General features: G+C 47.5%; 1 protein-coding gene across 1 annotated transcript; it reads right to left on the bottom strand.

Annotated features, from left to right (window-relative positions):
- Positions 1-131: 131 nt before the first annotated feature.
- Positions 132-22,310, bottom strand: LOC142767733 (lysosomal alpha-glucosidase-like). Its single transcript, XM_075869952.1, has 14 exons — positions 22,165-22,310; positions 21,902-22,082; positions 17,442-17,595; positions 16,875-17,041; positions 16,195-16,343; positions 14,632-14,809; positions 11,489-11,591; positions 10,152-10,369; positions 9,333-9,443; positions 7,011-7,133; positions 6,106-6,248; positions 3,852-3,910; positions 2,828-2,976; positions 132-278 (listed from the first exon to the last, which is right to left on the bottom strand). The coding sequence occupies exons 1-14, from the start codon at positions 22,308-22,310 to the stop codon at positions 132-134; spliced, it is 2,028 nt and encodes a 675-aa protein (XP_075726067.1).
- Positions 22,311-22,626: the final 316 nt, after the last annotated feature.

Here is a 22,626-nt window from a genome sequence, read left to right as displayed (position 1 = left end):
GCACAGATTCCTTGCAGTTTGCCGCCTGCCAGCGTCAGTAGTGAACTTATATCTGAGCTTATATGACCATCATCCGAATTTAATTCTTGCACGCCATAGTAGCGTAGAAAATGAGAATATGGGCAAAACACTCACTCGATATAGGTAGGCCGCGACAGCGTGCCTCCGCCGCGCGCTGCCTTCACCATCTGCGTGTAGGCGTAGGGCAGCAAGAATCGCCGCACAGCGGTGGCCTTCAACGCCTGTGTAGTCACGCGCCTCTGGATAGCAGTGGTACCCTGGTGCATGCGCAGAAAAGAGGAACAAGAACATTCAAGAAAGTGAAAAATAGAAAAAAAAACTCTTGCAGTTGCTTCGTGTACGAATACAACCTATGAGCGAAGCTTCTTACAAGTGGCACGCGAGCGACTATGCGTTTCATCTGGCGGCTGGCTTTTATGTAAGCGGTAGCGTGGGGAGCGGATGGAGGGAGCGTTTGCCGTGCTTGCTAGTGGGGACGACTGAGCAAGTGAGTGTGCGGCGCTCACGGCGCCGCGCGAGCCATCTGCCGCCGATCCTACGCTTTACCACTCGCCGGGAGGGCGCACCTGTTGTTTTGCTCGGCACGCGCGCCCGGCGCCAGGAGCTTCGACGGCGGCGGCTGAGTGCGGCCTTGATGAGTTTCGCGCCTAAAGAATGCGCGCAGCCCCGCTTGGCGGACATTTACGAAACAGCGAAGCTGCTAGCTTACAAAGCGAAGGAGGCTTTCGCTTCGTCTATTTTTCTGGTTGAATGAAGTGGGATTACAACGAAGTGGCAATAAGTGGGTGAATGAAGTGGGAGGAGTGGCGGCAGCACTAGCGGACGCAGTGATGAGATGTGATAGTAATACCTGGGGTATAACGTCCCAAAACCACGATATGATGATGGGAGACACCATAGAGGAAGGCTCCGGAAATTTCGACCATCTGTCATTCTTATGCGTGCACCAACATCGAACAGTACACGGTCCTCGACCATTTAGCCTCCATCGAATTGGGCCCGCCACGGCCGGGATCGAACCCACAGCCTTCTGGCTAGCAGTCGAGCGCCGTAGCCAGTGATGCGCCAAGGCGGACATGTGAAAGTAGTGGGAGTCATGGGAGCTGTGGCACATATCCGTAGTGGTATTTACCCAATCGCTATGGAAAATGGAGGAATCGTATTCCCTTGTATTGCACCCTTCTTTTTTGGTGTATTCTGTGGAGTACTGTGGTGACAGTTGATCCTTTGTACATTTCTTCCAGGATGTTTATATATGCTTGGTTGAAGCCCAGGTTCCACAGTAACTACATCAATGCTGATATCCCTACTGAATCAAATGCCTTCTCGTAATCTACGAAGGCTATGTGTAACGGTTGGGTGTAGTCTGAGTATGGACTGGGCACGCACCAAGAAGACGAGATAACCGCTGGTCGTAAAGGATCAGAGCTCGGATTTCGAAAGCAGGCAAGTGGATGAGGGGGAGACTGGGAGTTAGGTGGGCAGATCAGATTAGGAAGTTTGCGGGTACAGAGTGGCAGAAGCAAGCACAGGACCGAATTGAATGGCTGAACATGGGGAGGCCTTCGTCCTGCAGTGGGTGTAGTCTGGCTGATGATGCTGACGATGTGGCACAAACCGTTTACGATTTGCGAAGACACTGGACACGAAATTGATTGATTGATGTGTGAGGTTTAACGTCCTAAAACCACCATATGATTGTGAGAGACGCCGTAGTGGAGAGCTCCGGTAATTTAGACCACCTGGGGTTCTTTAACGTGAACCCAAATATGAGCACACGGGCCTACAACATTTCTGCCTCCACCGGAAATGCAGCCGCCGCCGCTGGGATTTGATCCCGTGACCAGCGGGTCAGCAGCCGAGTACCTTAGCCACTAGACCACCGCGGCGGGGCGCCGGACACGAAAGCCCCGACTATGAATAACCTCGAACTTTGTTAAAGATACGAGCATCTGGAGATGCAGTCAGCGTTTTATGAGCACACGTCGGCAAGCACACCGCAGAAACTTTGTTTCAGGTACTATGCATAGTATTATTAGTCAGCGTCTGCTCGTAAATGATTCAAGGGCTTCACGTGTCGCCAGTTGGCACATACGAGTGTTTCGCACTTGCCGTCATGGCTACTAGCGGCGCTGACTAACATTCCGTGGTTTAAATGCACACGAAAGAGGGCATGGCTGCTGCTGTAGCTCAGTTGGTGGAGCATCCTGCGCGTAATCAATTAATTAATCCATTATTTCGTTCGTTCATTCATTCATTCATTCATTCATTCAAGTTATTCAACCAAGTGACGACAGCATAGGACAAAATACGACAACTTAGGCCCCAAAATGCTCAGCACTTATGATAATAAAGGCGCTCGAAGAAGAAAAGGAAGAAGACTTCTTGGCGCGAGCATGCGTTCATATTGCAATGTTAAAGATGTTTTTTGCTTTTGTTACGCTAGTAAGTGACAACCTACGACTGCCAGGGCCTCTAAAGTGCACCTAACTTGATATCATTATCAAGGTCGTCGAAGAACAAGAGGAAGAACTTAAAAGACAAGACCGCACTTAAAAGACAAAACCACTATAATCATAACCTGTTGCTCAACCGGCACCCCATGTTGAAAGATTCATGTAAATATATGGGCATTACTTAGCCGTTAACTTACGTATTGTGTTCTGTGAGCGCTGTATACTTCCTCAACCTTGAGCCATCCTACTCGCGGGTAACACTACGTGCGATGATTTCGTCCGATCCTTCGTGAATATACTCAGAAAGCAGCGAACAGGAACGCCGCCAGGCGTTGCACGCTCCGACGCACCTTTCCGAGACTTTGGTGAACGGGGAAGAACGTCGAGAGGGAGAACCATCGCAGACAGAGCTCGGCCTCCGATTCGCTAGCCACGTCCGCCAGGTTGCAGGCACCGACGCCGTACATTTGGACGCCCAGCATGCCGAATGTCAGCATCTCTGCATTTGCAAAGGCAGCGATTAAATTTCAATACCCGTGTTCCCAAAACGAAAGTCCCCTCCCCTACCTATACTGCTGCTGCTGCAGATAATAATAATAATAATAATAATAATAATAATAATAATAATAATAATAATAATAATAATAATAATAATAATAATAATAATAATAATAATAATAATAATTCTGACTAGTGTACGTGTATAACAAAGACACGTTATATCAGTGGCCACTGATGTAGCGTGTCTAGAGCAAAATTACGAGTCAAGTTTAGCGGTCGTCGTTTGCACGTCTTTGCGTGTGCTTGTTTTGTTCTGCTATATCAAGTATTATCGCCGAAGTGTCCAATGTCGACGTTCCAAAGAAATGCACATGGCACATGACGCTTTCTCTCTTAAACACGTGCGCCACGCCTGCGTTCATATCAACGTCAGAGGCTGCGCGCAGCCGGAGACTATCTCGGAGGCAACGGTTTCACAGTGTGGATTGCCCCCTCCTTCAATTGATGGCGCTGCGTTGCATGCGGCGCGCAACACAGCGTGGCGTCTAACACTGTGGTCAGTATTAGGACCGCTCTAGCCAGTATCATCTCCAACTATTCTGCTTTACCCGTAGCTATTTCAGGATCTCATGTATTCTACACTATGGGAAAGCTAGCCATCTTTTTTAAAAGACCAGTAATCCCTTTCGTTGTTGACTTCGCTTTTCAGTTACATTGCGCCAACTCGTCCAACAAGCACCGCTGCGTGGTCTCGACTGTTAGGTGTACACGTGGTTAGCACCATTCCAGAGCTCTTACCCGCCAACGTGTCCCCGAGTTCCTGCCAGGTACGAGGGGCTCCCGCTCGCTAGTAGCCACTCCACTTCCCCTGACCTGCGAAGGTGGCGTCAGACAGAAGCTTCGGCCTCGTATACGTCATCGTGGTTTCATATCTGCAACAGAAAGGGTGTACTGCCACTTTAGGACTAGGTCACTTCAACGAATTCTCGCGACGTGAAAGAATGGTTGTAAAATAGAAGACAGTCATCAATCCTTCCTTTAGTTGCTGAGACATTATTCCTCGCCCAAGGTCCGAACTCAGGACTAACACAAATTTTAGGGCAACTGCACCGCTATTGCGTCGCGAAAAACAAATGTGAACTTTTTTGTAGCTCTGCGCTACAAACAAACTGTTGCAATATTCCATTCCATGAACTCTGTTGTAGCCTTACATATAGAGAGAATAACTTTTCGTAGTGTGAACTTTAGGATGTGAACAGCATCTCGATGACAAGCGCAGCGGAAACCGGATGGACAGAAGCAGGCGTTCCCGTTACCGTTGTGCTTCACTTTCCAAACTGGCGTTTCGGATGGATGGATATGTAGGGTTTAACGTCCCAAAACTACGATATGATTTTGAGAGACGCCGTAGTGGGGGGCTCTGGAAATCTCGACCACCCGGGCTTGTTTAACGTGGAAAAGTGGTGTTTAGTTACACGGAAAAAAGTGGTGTTTCGTTACATAAGCAGTGCGTATCACGAGTTCCGTTCTATACATACGAATAGTTTCAAATGAACTTGCCTCGCAAGGTCACCGGCTACAATGTATATATATAGAAGTACAGTATGAAATTAGTTACTGCACCTTAGTTTTTCAAAAGCTGGTTAGTGTGATTTCGGCGTTTGCACACGTCCAATGTGCCGAAGTTTATTTTTGCACATTTTTAAAGACGATAGTGTTTCTTGGGGTACTTCGACGCAAAAATGTTGATTTGCCTGCCTGCCTGCCTGCCTGCCCGTCCGTCCGCCCGCCCGCCCGTCCGTCCGTCCGTCTGTCTGTCTGTCTGTCTGTCTGTCTGTCTGTCTGTCTGTCTGTCTGTCTGTCTGTCTGTCTGTCTGTCTGTCTGTCTGTCTGTCTGTCTGTCTGTCTGTCTGTCTGTCTGTCTGTCTGTCTGTCTGTCTGTCTGTCTGTCTGTCTGTCTGTCTGTCTGTCCGCTCTAACAGTACTTCAAGCGGCACCAAGCGATTTCCCGAACGGCCAACCCCATCTGCAGCACCCACAATATTGCTCAAGTTTCAGCGTTCGTACTTGTGCGATTGTCAATCAAAAAGCAATTATTGTGCATATCGGAGGCACCATATCAACACGTCGATATTTTGTATGTGTGGCTTTACACTAACGAAGGCATACATAAGTAATTCTAAGGATCATAGCGTTTATCACGGTGCGCTGACAATGCAACACGATGCTCAAAAAGGCAAGTGTTTCCAACGCTTTGCTAAGATGATACGGTGGTGGCACCTGCCCGTCATTTGCGTTCTACACCTTATCGCCTCCAAGATGGGTGCGCACGCCTTTCTTCGTTTCCGAAGATAGCTGTCAGATAGCACTCGTGTCTAACGTGCCTCAATGCGCTCGTTCGCCTTCGCTGCATGAATCGAGACTGTCTAACGCAGCGCCGTCAGGATGAAATTCACAGATTTTCTCGCGCAGAACATCAAATATACGTTTTGTTAACTCTCTCCAGACGCAAGTCTCATTTGCAGTGAAGCACTCAGATACGGGGCCAGTTTTTTTTTTATTCTTACTCGAACACTTTCCCTTTCTAGTATTTTGGTAACGTTCAGGAAAACACCCGTGTGTCTGTCTGAGCACGTGTGTGCAGTGTCAAAAGTTCAGAAACCATGATGCACAACAAAAAGCGAAATTGGCCGTCGCTTCGGCAGGCAGGCTAAATTATTTTCAGGCTGTTCTATAGAGGGCAAACATGTACTTGCTCGACAGTTAGGCCGAATGCAGCCTGGAATTACTGGGAAACGCAACGTTTTGTCAGACCTAGCACTTTTGCCGCTGTATGTATGTATGTATGTATGTATGTATGTATGTATGTATGTATGTATGTATGTATGTATGTATGTATGTATGTATGTATGTATGTATGTATGTATGTATGTATGTATGTATGTATGTATGTATGTATGTATGTATGTATGTATGTATCTATGTATGTATGTATGTATGTATGTATGTATGTATGTATGTATGTATGTATGTATGTATGTATGTATGTATGTATGTATGTATGTATGTATGTATGTATGTATGTATGTATGTATGTATGTATGTATGTATGTATGTATCTGCTCACCTGTGCGTCATCTGGGCCAGCATGTACGGGTAGGCGTTTCTGAGGTCCGCGAACGTGGACAGGTGCAGCCGTGCGCTCCCACGAATTTGGCCAGCTGTTATGGCGCCTTGTGCTGGCGCATCTAGCATAGCAGGTCCGGAAACCTTGCACCGCGGTTTTTCCAACAGCTGTCCAAAAATAGATAGATAGATAGATAGATAGATAGATAGATAGGTAGATAGGTAGATAGATAGATAGATAGATAGATAGATAGATAGATGGATAGATAGATAGATAGATAGATAGATAGATAGATAGATAGATAGATAGATAGATAGATAGGTCTCCTGTAAAGAATGCACCGCCACATACATACTATTGTTGCGGCGAAGAAGCCCTTGAATGTTGTAGAAAACTGAAACCGAAGTTATGCTTCGCGCGATATAAATATAACGTATCAACAAGTAAATAAATAAATAAATAAATAATAAAAGAAATTATGGACTACTCATTATTTATCAGATAAACTGAGTGTCTTAAAAGCTGCTTGATACATAGATAGATAGACAGACAGATCGATCGATAGATAGATGGATAGATAGATAGATAGATAGATAGATAGATAGATAGATAGATAGATAGATAGATAGATAGATAGATAGATAGATAGATAGACAGACAGACAGACAGACAGACAGGCAGAAAGACAGACAGAAAGACAGACAGATAGATAGATAGATAGATAGATAGATAGATAGATAGATAGATAAATAGATAGATAAATAGATAGATAGATAGATAGATAGATAAAACATAAAAACAATCTTTAAATGGGAAGGTCGAGAACACACAGCAGATACCCTACATTTTCCAGTGTAATCGCGCTTGTGTACATAACAGAAATTATATTACAGCAAGTGACTGACCAAGTAATCGACGGTTGTGTTCAACACTTCGGATAAATTGGACTGTTGCAGCATCGCATCCCAATGCTGCTGGGCCATCGGATGTGTGAAGTCCACGAAATAGACGACCTTGTTGGGCTTATCCTGGGAGATAAAGGAATAGTTTTATCATTTTTTCTGAGAACTCTTTGCCTTGAACGTTTGCACTTACAGCGAGGTGATCATTAGGACAAAAACGATGGGACCAAATTGAGTGTCCAGCAAGGAAGCATTTCAATGTGCTCACCGAAGAAGACGTGGATTAATTCAGATGATGTCGTGTCGACCTAATTTTGACTCGAACAATCAAGTCGGAGCTGACATTGCAGTTCCATATGACAACAGTTTAGAGCAGAGATGGATTGACAGAGGATTTTTACTAAAAAAGTCGGCTTTCGGGAGAAGCTGGTGTGCTTTTCTTGGGATAGAGATTTATAAAAAAAAAAGCAAGATGGATGAGGCAGTCAAAATATCCGGACCATCGTATCAGTTTTGACACTTATAGTACATAAATTGATTGGAAAATACACATACTCAAGTGTCGTATGTGCGGAAACCATCAAACTAAACGTCCCATTATTGAACTCCACAATCAAAAATGGCAGTGGCTTAGCTCAGCTATGCCAGGATATACGTAGCGTTAGCAAAGGTTCAGCTGATTATCCTTAGCTTTCCAGATATCATGCTTACATCTGTTCCAATGACACACGCACCGTATACGTATTATACGGTACATGTATATTTATTTTGCTGGGCAACTACTTCGGGATCCGATGAGCTAAGCTTCCGCGCTCTACTGCACCGTTGAGCAGGATTTGCACTCTCCTTCTCCATGGCTATACCACAGTGGCAAACACCAGTCAGAGGCGCTATCAAGCGACTCCAGCGCAGTGTCAGATGGCGACTGCACAGGGAAGGCGCGCGCGTCGGCGTCCATATGTCTACCAAAGCTATGACGGCACTCCACTGGAAAGCGCGCACCGGCGGCGGCGAGTCGCGCGCGGCCGCGGCCGCGTGCGAGGGAGGTGCCGGCTCCGGTGCGTGACACCACTGATCATCTGCGCAGCGCATCGAATTGCGCGCACACCGGCGGCGAGTCGCGCGCGGCGGAGGCAGAGTAGCATTGCGCATGCGCAGACCAGTGCCACGCGAAATTGGCTCAGGGAGGCCAGTGTAGCTAACTCTACAAAACAAAGTGCAAACAACATGCATTCTCCCACGCAAACGGTCTATTCGCCGAGAAATGACGACACGTACGAGCTGTCTGTCGAGCATGTAATTATTGTCGCAATGTGACAAACAAAGCAATGTTGACCACATAAGCACAGGCATGTGCGATTTTCAGCCTCGATGCAGCTCTGAAGGTCGTACTACAAACAAGCACATGGCACGATAACTCTCTCGTTCCGCCATGACACGAAATAATTTTCCCTGACGAGAGCCGAGGTCGCCGCATGTATGCCGCTTTTCGTCAGTCGCCAGGAAATCTAGATGTTTAGGCTAGTTTCCTGCAAACTCATTTTTTTATTTCGGTTGCGGAATTAACTCAATCTGAGGAACACTGCACACGAAAATATGCCGGGATTGTCCTTTCAAAGAGTCGCAAGATGTTGATACGAACACTCGGTGTGAACACACAAGGAGTGAGCTTAGCTTTCAGCATAGTGAGAGTGCACACTGCAGCCGCTACATGGCAGCACATTTCGCATAAAGGCCTGACCACATGTACTCGTCGCAGCGCGTAAGCACGTGGCCTTTTGCCGAGGTGCCGCGCTCTGTTTCCTTGGAGAGAGAGGGCATGTAGCTTCGCATAGTTATGTGTCGTCTCTCTCTTTAGGGAGGGGGGGCGGCGCCGCGTCAAAGAAGCTACGCGCTGACGCGCTGTGACGGGTACATGTGGTCAGGGACGCGGCGTCGTGTCCTCTTCCAATGAAGAGAGTGAGCACGGAGCTTTGCGTAGCCATGTGCCCTCTCTTCATAGGAAGAGGGCGCGTCGCCACGTCAGAAAACTACGCGCTGGCGCACTGCAACGGGTACATGTGGTCAGGCCTTAAGGTCTACGGATGAATCAGTAGCGCATGCCAGTCCCTATGCTAGCAATTTTGATGCCGCGTTTGGATTCGGTAGGACTGTAAACGCGCTTGTGACACCATTTTGCGTGAACGTCATACTTCTGACTTGTCAGAAGAGAGTGTGAAGGTTCTGCCAATTTCATAAAGTATTCGTTAGAGCTCATTTAATTTTTTTGCGTGTCTATCTCGGCAATTTAGGAAAAAAATAAAAGTTAAAAATGTGGGATCTCACGTAGCACTGGTACGGTTGCTTGCCCGTGCTATCCCGGATCACGACCTCATGCGTGATGTTGATTGTCAAGTTTCTCTGGATCTTGTACAGGCCCAGTCGATTCACTGCGCGCTGCGAAAGAAGAGACGCAAGGTCAGGCAACCCTGTGTAGCACCTCGCTAGCTGCTCTAAGCATTCGATGGGTGACTCATGCACGCCCTCTTGTTGGTAGCACAAACTCTCATTCAACAGAGTCACCAATTATTAATGAAAACGTCGAATGGGTACATTTTTTTCGGCCTGTATATACTCTTCGTCGATAGTTTCTTACCCCCGTTGACCTCGTATATCAGTAAAGAGGAAGGCTTGGAAAGAGAAGTGCGACAGATATCAAAATACTGCTAGTGTGAAAGTAAACAGACGCCCAGTGTAAGATATACGCTAACGTTCCCCGCCTCCACGCTTGGGCGAAGAAACGATGGACTAACGTCGAACACCGGGGAAGAAGCTGCGCGTTAGCGTGACATCTGAAGCGGCGGTTACTCGGCACTTATGCGCCTTACTTATTCGAAACAGACGCTCTGACTTGTTTTCTCCTTCAGTCACCGACTGCTCCGGCAAGTGGTGGCACATTCGGCGTGGACGCGCTTTCTCTGATTCGCACAATGAGTACACAGTGTTGCAATTACGAGTCAGGGCAGGGAAGCGAATCAGCCGATTGTACGGCATCGGGGATGGTCGCTACAGCGAAGTCTAACGGACGGTTCCCAATGGTGTGCAAAACGCTTGAGAAACACTGCGTCACTCTCTTGCTCCATCTCTTCGCTACTCGTCACTCACCGCTAGGTGCGCACTGGTGACGACGTTGGCTAGCTTCACGGGTCCGTCGGAGGGCATCGGGTTCTGCAGTGTGTGCACCGAGGGCATGCTGGGCCGACCGACGAGTCCCTGGTACTGCTCCAGTACAGACTGGGGCGTTGGTCCACAGAACAGGAAGAAGTCGAAGTGGCCGCCGTTGACGCGGAACGTGAGGCTTCCTCGAGAGGACGTCACTAATTCTAGGGCGTACCGAAAACAAAAAGAGGTAGACAGCACCATAATTTCATAGAGATAAATGCATCTATGGTTGCTGTTTAATCTGCGGGCTGCCAGCATTCAGGCGGCAATAGCCATATCCAACGTAACGGGTGGCGAGCGTTAGGCAGTGTTGGTATAATGCGAGTAAAGCGTTATCAGGATTCGGTCAGTGATCTTTTGTTACAACAGGTAAGTGAAAAAGACCCAAAACATCGTTCTTGATTAAGTTCTGTATAGAAGAAAGACGTCGGGCTGTGTTTGGAAGACTGCCCGGAATCAAAACGGCACGTGCGTCACAAGAGATGGGTGTTCTAGTTTAGCTACCGAGTGTTAGAGACGGTTTCAAGGTTGCAAGCGTTGACCCCCCCCCCCCCCCCCAAGAAACTTCGGTCACCTCATGTACAAGCTCCTAAAGTCAACATTAAAAGCACGTTTTCAAGTTCTTTTCAAGGATAAGGAAAGTCTCTCGTTTTTTTTGTCACATAAAAGGAACGTGCATAAAGTACATAAACATTTTTTATAATTTTTGAGTAGCTCGAAAGAAGATTTACATCAATATATTTTGTCAAATAAGAAAAGGAAACTGCAGAAAATAAGCGGGTTATATTCAAAAGCTCCCGTTGTCCACCGATACTATTGAGGCACATGCTATTGAGGCACATCGGTGGACAGAACCGGATGTCATGAGGGGCCTGTGTTTGTAAACAGTGAAAGGATCCATACGACTGACTTTCTCAGCAAATGCTGTTCTCAAAACTCTCTTTGTGCATTCTATCTATTCAAAACACAACACGCTCGCCGCGAGCTGCGCTTCCTACTTCTTGCATGGGCCGCCGGTAGACGCAGAGCTAGTGGAGCAAGATATCAAGCGGCACTTTATTCAGACCGGAAACCAATGTGAAATTACACTTCCTCAATAAAGTGCACTAACCTGCGCTGAAACACAATGTTTATTAATTGTCCCTGGTGAAACAACCGTATACCTCTAAGGCGCGTCGGCCATCACTACCGCACCCGCGAAAATCATTGCTCAAGTCGCCGTTGGCAGTTCTGCAACTAACAAATTAGCAAACGGTAGTTAGAACACAGTTTTCGCCCACCTATTTCATTTCCGTTGTGCAGGTACAGGCCGTGCGCCGGTCCATCAGAGGGGGGTGCCAGAAGCATGAACGGATGGTCGGCCAAGTATGCGTAACGTCGGCCCTGCGTGAATCATAGAGTTTCTTATTATACACTAGAGGGAACTCTGGCGATATAGTGTCTACGGGAGCTGCAACGCACGGCGCTTCAGCGAGCATGGGAATGATGGGTAGTACACACATTTGTCTAATCTTCGTACTTGTGGCCTGCTTCTGGCTCCGTGTGGGTTTGTGTGGCTTGAAGTTCTTTTTTTCATGAAACGAATATTAGCAAATATTCAGTGGTTGCGCTTCAGCATCCTATTTTTTTAGACTTACCTTTCGAAATCTGGTCATGAAGTTCAAAAGGGTTAAATGTTTCTCTCAAAACAAAACCGAAACACTGCAATAAACGAAGCCGCAAGTACGATTCGCCGTCCGCAAGTACGAGGACTAGGCAGATGTGTGTACTAGCCATCATTCCCATGTTCGCTGAACGATCGCAGTGCCAGAGTGCCCTCTAGTTAATTTTGGGAAACTCTATGGCGTGAATGAACGCGCAGCGCTGTTATTTATAGGCGGCAACGTATATGACCTCCCCGCCCCCCCCCCCAATTATTAGGGTAGGAAGTGAACGAGAGTCGTGAAGTGGGCTTGTCGGTCGAAAATCTCAGAAGTCACTGAAGCGCGAACTTGGCCGAAGGACAAAAGAAGGGACAAACAAGATGCACGCGTTGCGCGGCGTGTGTGCCCTCCTTTGTATTTTATACAGTCGGCCTAATCTTTAGCTATCGTGCGTGAGTGTCAGTTTTTAAGGGGCGACGCTCCTTTTAGTCTAACCTTGTCCTTCGTGTGGCGTAACTGAGAGAAGAAAAGACCAGAAACCGAGAGAAGACACGAGGAAAAAAGGAAGGCAGTATCTCTCGAACAGTATAATAGACAGTATTATCTCATAGAAGTACGTAGAAAACGCAGTTGAGTGAGGATATTCTAGATGGCGCTGTACCACTACTCTCTGATCGGCTACTGCGTGGGTTGTGCCTAGGTTGAGCGAAGAAGGAGTGCCTTCCTCAGTCTCCTGGATAGTCGCCGTACGTGGCGGATCGTTGGTGGAGCATGGACGATGCAGAGCGGTTGGCGCACAGAGCAGCGGGTGAGACGCTTACGCTCGGCTTCCTTGGCTCGCGTCTCGTCGGTGTTACCCGCGCGCGTTCTCAAACGCGATCGGACGCAGGGACGCATGCACGGACGGACGGACAGACGTAATGGTGGACAGACAGGCAGACAGATGAACGGACGGACGCATGGGCGGATGCACGGACCCACACACGGACAGAAGCACGGGCAGATGAACGGACACAAGCATGGATCATCATCATTCACTCCGTGGATATGCTGTGATTTTTTGGGTATAGTTGCCCTATGACTGAACTATGTTCCAGTTGAATTAAGACAAGTGTATGCCCGCAAAGCACATGACCACGAAGCCATTTGCGGTAACTTCGTTCCTTAATATAACGATGACAGACATAAACGTGGCCGCTGCGCACAATAGCTAAAGTTTTGGCCGACTGTACCTGGGTTGAGTTTGTGGTGCAACCACTTGCTCTTTGGGGGGGGGGGGGGTTGTGCACAGAGGATATGGTAAGTTTAGGAAAGGTGGGAGGGGAGTATATGATGACGGTAGATAGAGGGCCTATTTTTATGCCCGCTCTGGGAAAAAAAATCGAGCTGTTTCAAACTACCACCAGACGCTTCTTCGCCTGGCCATCAAATCACGGCCACATAGCATTGGCGTCACCGGCCCGCATACTAAAAGTTTTTTTTTTCTCCTCCATACTTTCTTCTAAACGGGGGCAACGAAAGGGCAACCAGACTTTTTAGCAATGCGTGAAGTAGGAACCTCAGCATAGTGCGATTCTCGGGCGCATCATCAACGGCCCCGCCTACGGCGATTATCGGCATTACCTAGCTTCAGCTTCCTCAATGTGGAGAAAGTCATTCGGCTTAAAGCCTCTCTAGAATATAAATACAGGGACTTTAACTCATGTCCGCTCACAGCGACATATAGCGGCTATATATGATTATAGATGTAACAGCTGACGCTCACTGTGGCATCAAGCGTGCATCGTTCACGTCTTCAGAAAAAAAAAATTCCCAGTGTAGAATGTAGGGAAACCAATTTGGCTGAAATTGTTATACTTTCTTAAGTTTTTGGTTTCTATAGCTCTAGTAGGCAATTAAGTCTTGTTCACCTTGTTTACTTCGAAGGTGTGAAGACGCAATAAGGTTAGAATGCGCCAGGAAGGTCCACAGTTTATCCGCAAGCCGCATAGCCACACTTCACATGGTGGATGACTCTCGGCTATAGTGACGCAAAACTATCGGGAAACTGACTATCGTTAGTCTCGATAGATTTGTACACTTGTTCCTCACCCTCGTCTACTTGCTCCACCACATACCACACACTCGGGGAGGTTACGCTGCAATCAGCTCGCGTGGTTGACTCTGTATTATCTGTGGCAACGAATTTGCTATCGATAGGGCTTCGGGCAGTTTTTTCTCTACCACCGATAGTGCAACAGCGACTACTATCGATAGTAAGATACAAGAAGAGAACAGAGAGGATTAGGAAACAAACCGGGGTTAAGGATATCATAGTTGTAATCAAGAAGAGGAAATGGACATGGGCCGGGCATATAGCACGTAGACAGGATAACCGCTGGTCATTAAGGGTAACTAAATAGATTCCCAGTGAAGGTAAGTGGCTTAGGGGGAGACAGAAGGTTAGGTGGGCAGATGAGATTAAGAAGTTTGCGGGTATAAATTGGCAGCAACAAGCACAAGACCGAGTTGACTGGCGGAACATGGGAGAGACCTTTGTCCTGCAGTGGACGAAGTCAGGCTGATGAAGAAGAAGAAGAAGAAGTAGATGATGATCGATAGTATCACTAGTGATATCAATAGTTCTGCGTCACTACGAGTCTCTGGCCTCCTCTCTCTCGCAGACTGCCAGGTATAAAGGGTCGTGTTAAGCACACCCCAGGTACTTAAGAAGTGCCCTGAATGTGCTGTGTGTCTCATGTTGCGAGTGATGGTTTCCGCTTCTGTAGAAATCTCCTCACCTTCGCCGAGACGCCTTGTCCCCGGTAGAAGAGGTGCCTCGCCGATTGCGCGCCTATGTCGAGGAACGGCCGCACCGACGGGGCGCTTCGGATCCCGTAGGCGAACCGAGCGCGGGGCCTCAGCGTGATGATCTTGTCACGTTCCGTGTAGTACAGCCGGGGAAGGTCAAATTCCGAGCTGCGAAAAATTGTTCGACGAGTTCGTGGCGTACCACAGAGAGCGCTATGCATGTGCAGGTGCTATAGTTGTTCTTTGTCCTCACCCAATCGTGCTTTTCAAACTTATGACTTACAATCAGTAAACACACCAATGCAGTTGGTGATGATGATGACGATGATGATTAAGACTTTATTTTGGTCCAGAAAAGACGCAGTTTCATTGTTGGTTAGCGTAGTAGCGCTTGGTAGTCCAACTTTCATTGACACGTTATAGGCCTACGCACCATGCCACAAATTCATTGCAGCATCGCCTGCAGCGCTGGTATGCGTCAGCAGTTTCGAAGGTGGTTAAATACTTTTTTCGCTTGACGTAACTCGGCGCATCTGGCATGTGTTTTTTTCTTTACGCTTACATTGCAACCACAAAAACGTGTTATATAGGCCCAGACTGAACTCTTTCCGGGATTGGCCAGCCATTGTTTTGGGATAGTACGAAATATTTCACGGGGAGGTAGCCTTGTAATGGCTAGGCATTCGAAAATAGCAACAAAGTTAAACGAGCTCAAAATGAGTAACTTGTGATTATCGCAATGTACATACTTGCAGTCCACAATGTCGCATAATCTAAAACGTACATACGTCGCATACATTTCTATGGAAGACTACAGAATTATTTTGGACTAAGCTATGTTGGATAACACGTAGAAGTTTCTATTTTTCACCACATAACTATACACCTAAGTGGGGACGAAGGCAGGATAAAACCTGACTTATGGCAGCTTTACTGGTCCTGCCTCCCATATGCAATAGGCAGTAACATCGTAGAATATTTATAACGCCAAATTGTGGAGAAGTGAAAAAAAATAAATACAAAGGAGCAATTACACAAATGTCCTAGCTATGAATGGACGAAGAAATGTACTGTTGAAGAAAAACGAAAAATCGCGCATTGTTAAAAAAAACATTTGCGACAACAGCTTTTTAGATACAAACCGTTTGCATTTAAGGCATAGTTTGTACTTATTTAGGGTTGAGAGAAAATGATAGGAGAATGTTTGAAGGCAGTTTTAGTGTGTGAGTGCGGAACTGCTTCGTGTTCAGTAAATCGATTTACGCAAGGACTCCGTTAGTCAAGTGTAAAGTTCGATACATTTTCGATATGAATAGCACTGCTAATGATATAACTTTTGAAGGAATCCTTAACTAATACTTCTAAAGATTGTCTGTTAGTAAAATATTTAGTTTCAGAAATGAATCCTGCGCTTTTGCATTTTAAAGCAAGTATGGCGCGCACGTAGCTCGAACGCATGCCGCCGTACGCTATGAGGCGCTGCAGTCAAGGAATTTGAATGCAATCGTTGCAGACCAGCGAGAGCTACGTCAACGTGATCGTGCCGCACTCACATCACTTTTCCGGTATCCTTAGCCACGACGAAGAGGACATGGTCGGTACTAAGCCTAGCCGTGCAAGCGGAAGTCTGCGAAGCGCCCGAAAACTCCTCTTCGATGGCCGGCACCGGAGGTACAAACTCAAGCCTGGTTCTGTCCCATATCTGTGTCGTGAGAGACAGAGAGAAAGAGAAAGTGGCAAGTCATGCATCAGCGTGCAATCACGTTAAAATGACGCCATTGTGTATGTAAGAGCCTCGACTAATCACTGCACGATTGTAGATAAACGTTGCCGATTGTCGCGCCACCACACATGTTGGCATGACAGTAACATCTTCGTAGGCATCAATCTTATGCACCCAGAGTACGTAGCCTTGTGTCTGCTCTCGTTATCGTCATTGCCCTACGGCCACTTGGTTACGCGTATATTCTTACTTCGTTTTGATGTACTGCGTCATAAAAAAGGTAAAGTATCTCCTGCGCTTCCATTGTTTCTCGTGTTGTCATTCTAAGGTCATCGGAACCCCCCCGTGGTCTATTGGCTATGGTTGCGCGCGCGCACGCACGCACGCACCCCCCCCCCCCCACACGTTTGAACAAGTGGTTAAGTCTTAGCCATAGAAAAGAAGAGGGCCATAGCCTGTGTTTGCGGATGATATAGGAGGGGAAGTACACATTTATGCTGGAATACCCACGCGTATTCGGATCGTGTCGTACGTGACTCTGCTTATGTCCACGGTGACGGTGGCCGACTCGCCGGGCACGGGAGCCTCCATGCGGTTCAGCGTCAGCCGGGACGACACGCTCGTGACGTCACTGTCCAGGACTACGTACCGACGGTACGATGGGGGCATGAAGCACGCTGGAGTGAAAGCGAAGGAAGAGGGCGTAAGGAGGCGCGGCTAAGAGCGGCGCTGGCTAAGGCTCTCGGGATTACACAAAGATATGTACTGACTAAATTGGATGCGGCAGTGATCGCAGCTGTAGCTCAATTGAAACAGCATCGGACGTGTTAACCGAAGGGTGTAGGCTGGATATATTGATTGCCCAGCAACGGGAATCAATTTCCGTTTATGTCATCATTATTATACTACCGTTAAAGCGTACAAGTAGTGTCTCAAATACCATAACAAACATCACTGTCTGTTGTTTTCATTAGATTATTCTCAGTTAGAGAAATCGGGAGCAGGAGGCCCAGGATTGATATGCCCTGCAGGACATGTGAAACGAGGATCACTAATGGCCAGCCCTCAATGACTTGCCTGGTGGCCGCCCTTCTGGGGAAATCCAGCAGCAACCACGGTGCACGCAGTCCTCCTCACTGGCACCAATGTGCGGAGGACACTCGACTAGCGTTTTTGTCCTGCTGAGCGAAGAGCACGCCGTCTCCAGGCTGGCGTCGACGGTTTCGTTCGCCTGCGAATGTTCGAGGGCAGCACAGAGATTGTTTGGGAATCATAACATATAGAGGTGAACACATGGACGTAACAAGGACACTTCTTTTTCGATAATACATGGCGAAGAAGGGAACCAGAGTATTGGAACACAATGGAGAGGTAGTATGGCCAGTATTCAGTGCCTGAGAATGGAGGGCCCACGTTTCGATAGGTGGACCTGTCTTTGCCGATGGCATGTAGTTGTCGCTGGAGTCTTAGTTCGAGAGGAAGTTGGTCGTGGATGTCGAATCCCGTAGTCTCGGTGCGCATTAACTTGTATTCTTTACCAGAAGAAAATAAAGCACATTGACCTTCAAAACGGCGACACTCTTCTTCTCACGTGCGTTTTTCGATAGGACATTCAATAGGCTTCGGATAGAACAGTGGCAGATATAAAAAGTGTCGAAAATATTACTAAGCGCAATTTTAAAAACAACAATGGCGTTACATGAAGCATACTTAGTGCATATTGTTCCAAGTAGACTGTTGTAGCCATCACTTAATGAAGTTCTATTAATTAGGCCTAGTTTATAAGTCGTCGAGCACTCACCTAATCATCAAATTGCGAATGAAGCATATCTAATAGTCCTGTTCAAATGACGTCTGAGTGCGCTGTTTTACACAGCGTGCTACTTCGGCGCTCATATATCGCACCTGACAACGGTCGTGGATGTCAAATCCCGTAGAGTTGCTGCGCGCTTTTACTTGTCTTCTTTACCAGAAGAAAATAAAGCAACTTGACCTTTAAAATGGCGACACCTTTCTTCTCACGTGCGCTTTTCGACAGGACATTCAATAGGCTTCGGATAGAACAGTGACAGATATAGAAAGAGTCGAAAATATCACTCAGCACGATTAAAAAAAATGATTGGCGTTACATGAGACATATTTAGTACATATTGTTTCAAGTACACTGTTGTACCAATCACTTAATGAAGTTCCAATAATTAGGCCTAATTTATAACTCGTCAAGCACTCACCTAATCTTCAAAATGTGAATGAGGCATATGTAATAGTCCCGTTCAAATAACGTGTAAGTGCGCTGTTTTCAACAGCGTTCTCAATGGACGCTAATTTATCGCGTCTGACAAAGGAATGCTGTGATTTCTTAAAGTCGACATTGATTTTGTACTTCGTGCATCATGCGTTGCGGTCGCGAATATTTAAACTCGGCAAATGGGGGGCTGTGGTTAGCATGATTCCAGGTGACAAAAACGGTACATGGACCACTATTGGTGTCCCGATACGTCGATGAGCGTCAACACTCGCTCTTTCTAAGTCCATGCTTTCTGTATTCTTTGTCTCTCCTTCTTCCCTCGTGAAGGGCAGCCAACCGGGCACGACTTGATTAAACCTCCGTACCCTTCCTTTGCCTTTCTCGGCCTCTTTCCTCCCCTTAACGGAATAACAGCAGAATCAACTACGTGTCACGTAATAATAACACCCAGGTTCTCCTCAAGGACCTATCTTCTCACCATGCTGGCACTGCAACAGGAAGGTTTGAACGGTGACCACGGAAGCCTTTTAAAACATTTCCGAGAATGTGCATCGTTCTAGGGTTGTAGCGCACTTTTTTTAGCACAGTGGGGCGTCCACGATTTGCACCCATATATAATTATTAGAAACAGGCCGAATTTATATGACATCAGAATAACTAGAAAGTTTTTTTCGTAGAGAGAGCCATACTATCGTTTCAAGTCAGTTAGACGAAGCTCATGTGAGTCGCACTATACGGTCCGCCTTGTTCTAATCGGCTGAAGCACTGTACTTACAGCGGAGCGACAAAGATGGAACGTTAAATTCAAGCTAGGAAATGAACGATGGCCTTATTTTCAATCGCTGCATAGTTGCGATGGGGGGAACACAACAACGCGAGCGTGCTGTGTGCTCACTTGGGTATTTTCTTGCTTTGCAGGCACGTCAGTGAGCAACTTCATTTCTACCAAAAAACGGGCGTGGGCGTTCGTGGTTTCTTGCCTTCGTTCCAGATTTCTGAAAAAAGAGCAACAAACTTACATCTCGTGAAGAAATAGTGCGGATGTAAAAAGGACGGCAGAACTATAGAAGTACAAATACAAGACGACCTTTTCTTTCCGTGTTGTTTTAGATGCGGAGCATCTTATACTCGCGCCTTGTAGTGCGCCGTCCGCACCGCTTCTCGAACATTCGACAGCTGACGCGCGCGCATGCGCCGTCGCGCCGTCGCCCACTCTTCCACCATCTGTGCATCCCTTCCTCCTCTACACACCGCGCGCGCTTCACTCCTCCACCATCTGTGCACCCTTCCTCCTCTACACACCGCGTTCGACATCTACAATTCTCCTGATTCTCCAGTGGACGCGCATGTGGCGTCGCGCTTCGAGAACATTCAACAGCTGACAGTGCATACGCCGTCGTGCTGTATATATACTCAAGGTCGGCGCTCGCTCGCTCAGTTGCCGCTCGTCGGTTGGTTTGTACGGCGCGTCGACGTCCAAGGTCGCGGTGAAATGAATTCCAACGAATCCACAAACACAATGATCGATGTCCCTTCGACCAGCGCCGCCCTTTCGCATACGTGTGTACGTGTTCACTCATTTAACACCCCCTCCTACAACCACGTTAACCAATTTAGCCATCGACCCAAGTAAGTCGCAATTTAACACCCCATTTCACAACCACGTTAACCAATTTAGCCATCGACCCAAGTAAGTCGCACTTTAACACCCCGTTAACCAATTATATGGTCCGCATCCTCCTCAGTGTTCCCCCGAGGGAAGCTGCGGGCAATTTTTTAGCAACTTCTGCGATAATCTACTCGCCCGAATGTGCATCGTTCTAATATTTCTTGTACTTACAGGATACTGCAGGCTCAGAAATGAGCCCGTGCACATGTAATACAAATGTTCTTACGAACAGCAAAATTGAAATGCATAATCGAAACAAGCACTCAACGCACAGGTATTCACATATAATTAGTATACTCATACATACGCCCTTACATATAGCAATTCATATTTAGTACGAATATATGCACATACGTAACAATAAAGCGTAACGTAATGGTATATAGCCCTATAAGTTCAATGGGCCTTTTTTTAGTGAGCAACTTTCATTACCACAATCACTCCTCTTGCTGTTTCCCGCTATTTTTATCGTCGTTTTTATTGGTGGGATGTTTTTTTTTCACAAAATTGTGTGATCGCAAACTCTACCAGATGGGCGCTATTCAACAACAAATTTATGAGGTAAATGTCTTTGAGAAAATGTAAAGTTCGCTGCCTACATTTTATATGACCACAGCGGCGGTCACGTGGATAAATGGTCCACCTCGAAAGTGGAGCAGCAATGGGTTTGATTTCTGGCACTCGCCATTTCATCTTACATGACAGACAAGTGCTCCGACCTGGCACCAGATGTTGTAGATGCTCGTTAACGTGATAGTGGTTGTCACTGGTCCCGTTACTTCGGGAGGCGATCGCCTGGCTAATTTCAAGGGCCGAGGTATCATCCCCCCGAACCGCACCACTAAAGCGTGGACAATCTAGAAGTGGTCCTATTTGGCGCGCCAGCGGATGCCAGCTGTGGCCCAAAGAACAAGTCAGAGTCGAGAGTTGATAAACAAAACAAAATTATATTCTCAATAATGGCAGATAAAATCTCCGTGACGGTTAGCTGCGTCCGCAACTCCGTAACACGGCAAATTACAGCCAGAGTAGCCAAACAATGCGTTTTAATGGGCAATTGCGTAAGATCAAGCACAAATCTATAACTAGTTCTATACGCGCCAAGCAACGCCCCTTCAACAGCGTGAGTTCCTTGACGCCCGGTCGCCACGTGCGTGCGGAATTACGCCGAATGGCTTTCAGCTGGAAAAGCTTCGCTGCTTCATCCGCCTGAGAGTGGTCCACTCGTGTGCCGATTCCGTCGATAGTGTATTCGGGCTTCTGTATCTTCATCCGCGCTGTCTACGTAATCTTATCGGTCCTTTTAACCGAGTAGGTAATCCCAGGCGACTGTATCAAGTGTAGACTGCGGCCGAACAAGAAACAGCACAGGCATCCATCTTACGGCTGTGAAGTTTATCGGAAATGTGGTGCCTGCGTCGGTCTCTCTGCCGAATTCCTTTATCTGACGGGTATGAATGGATGTCGATGACGGCTTCTCCTCGGTCTTGGGAAGGGTTAGCCGAAACATCCGCTCCATCACATCTCTCTTTCGCACTATCATCGGCGTCTGCTTTTTTGTGTGCCGGTGGGCGTCCCCTCTTCGCGGTGGTGGTAGCAGTGTTCAACATCGTGGCACACCTGCGCCGCACCGTACGTTGCAGTGCCGTGACCTGCCCAGCGAAGCAGCTTACAGCTAGCGGGCGCCGATCTCTCGAAAGGGCTTCCTGTCTCTCGTTGAGATTTGCGATTTGTAGGTAGCGCATCCGCTGCCCAGATTCCGGACTCGGCGAAGAAACGGTCCCTTTCTTGCAGTCCGAAGCTGCGGGCATTGCATGTGTGCTTCAGGGTCTGCTGGGCATGGCGACGAGTAAGCGATGGTTCTTTCTTTCACGCAACCGCACCTCGATGACCAGGAAGCAGTGCGCAAAGTTCCGTCATTATCAGCCTCCAGGTACGTGCGGTCGGTGACCTTGGAGCATGGTCGCGACCGGTCGAGGCAGTCATATTCTTCACCGTCAGGATGTTGGTAGGAGACGCGGAAGAACATGGCCTCGAGGAGTATTCCCAATTGCGGCCTCAAGTTCACAGCTGCCAGCGCGCCTTCTGGAATCTTCTGAGCTTGCGGGAAAACTTGTAGTCGATCACTAGGTCGTATATTTCAGGACCAATCATCCCGGTACCTGTAGGTACTAGTAGGTCCCGACGCGAACCGTTCTCCGGCAGGACTCCTCTCGCGTTCCTCACGACCGTGTCCGATTCTGTGCGAACCTTCCAGTCTGGTTTTTCAACCACGATGACTCGGTCCTCTCCAGTGGCGACACCGTATGAGCTTGCGTTGCATTTTTCCCTTTCTGAGCACTCGT

This window comes from Rhipicephalus microplus, chromosome 7 (assembly GCF_043290135.1).
Source record: "Rhipicephalus microplus isolate Deutch F79 chromosome 7, USDA_Rmic, whole genome shotgun sequence".
NCBI lineage: Eukaryota > Metazoa > Arthropoda > Arachnida > Ixodida > Ixodidae > Rhipicephalus > Rhipicephalus microplus.
This window is presented reverse-complemented; position numbering and strand designations above follow the sequence as displayed.

Bases quoted from the DNA above. Each gene is read 5' to 3' on its own strand.
- LOC142767733 (XM_075869952.1), bottom strand. From the start codon at position 22,310: ATGTTCTTCCGCGTCTCCTACCAACATCCTGACGGTGAAGAATATGAC. The intron at 9,444-10,151 runs GTGAGTGACGAG...CTTCTTTCGCAG, and splicing joins TCACCAGTGCGCACCTAGCG to CGCGCAGTGAATCGACTGGG. The intron at 6,249-7,010 runs GTCAGTCACTTG...CCGCGGTGCAAG, and splicing joins ACACAACCGTCGATTACTTG to GTTTCCGGACCTGCTATGCT.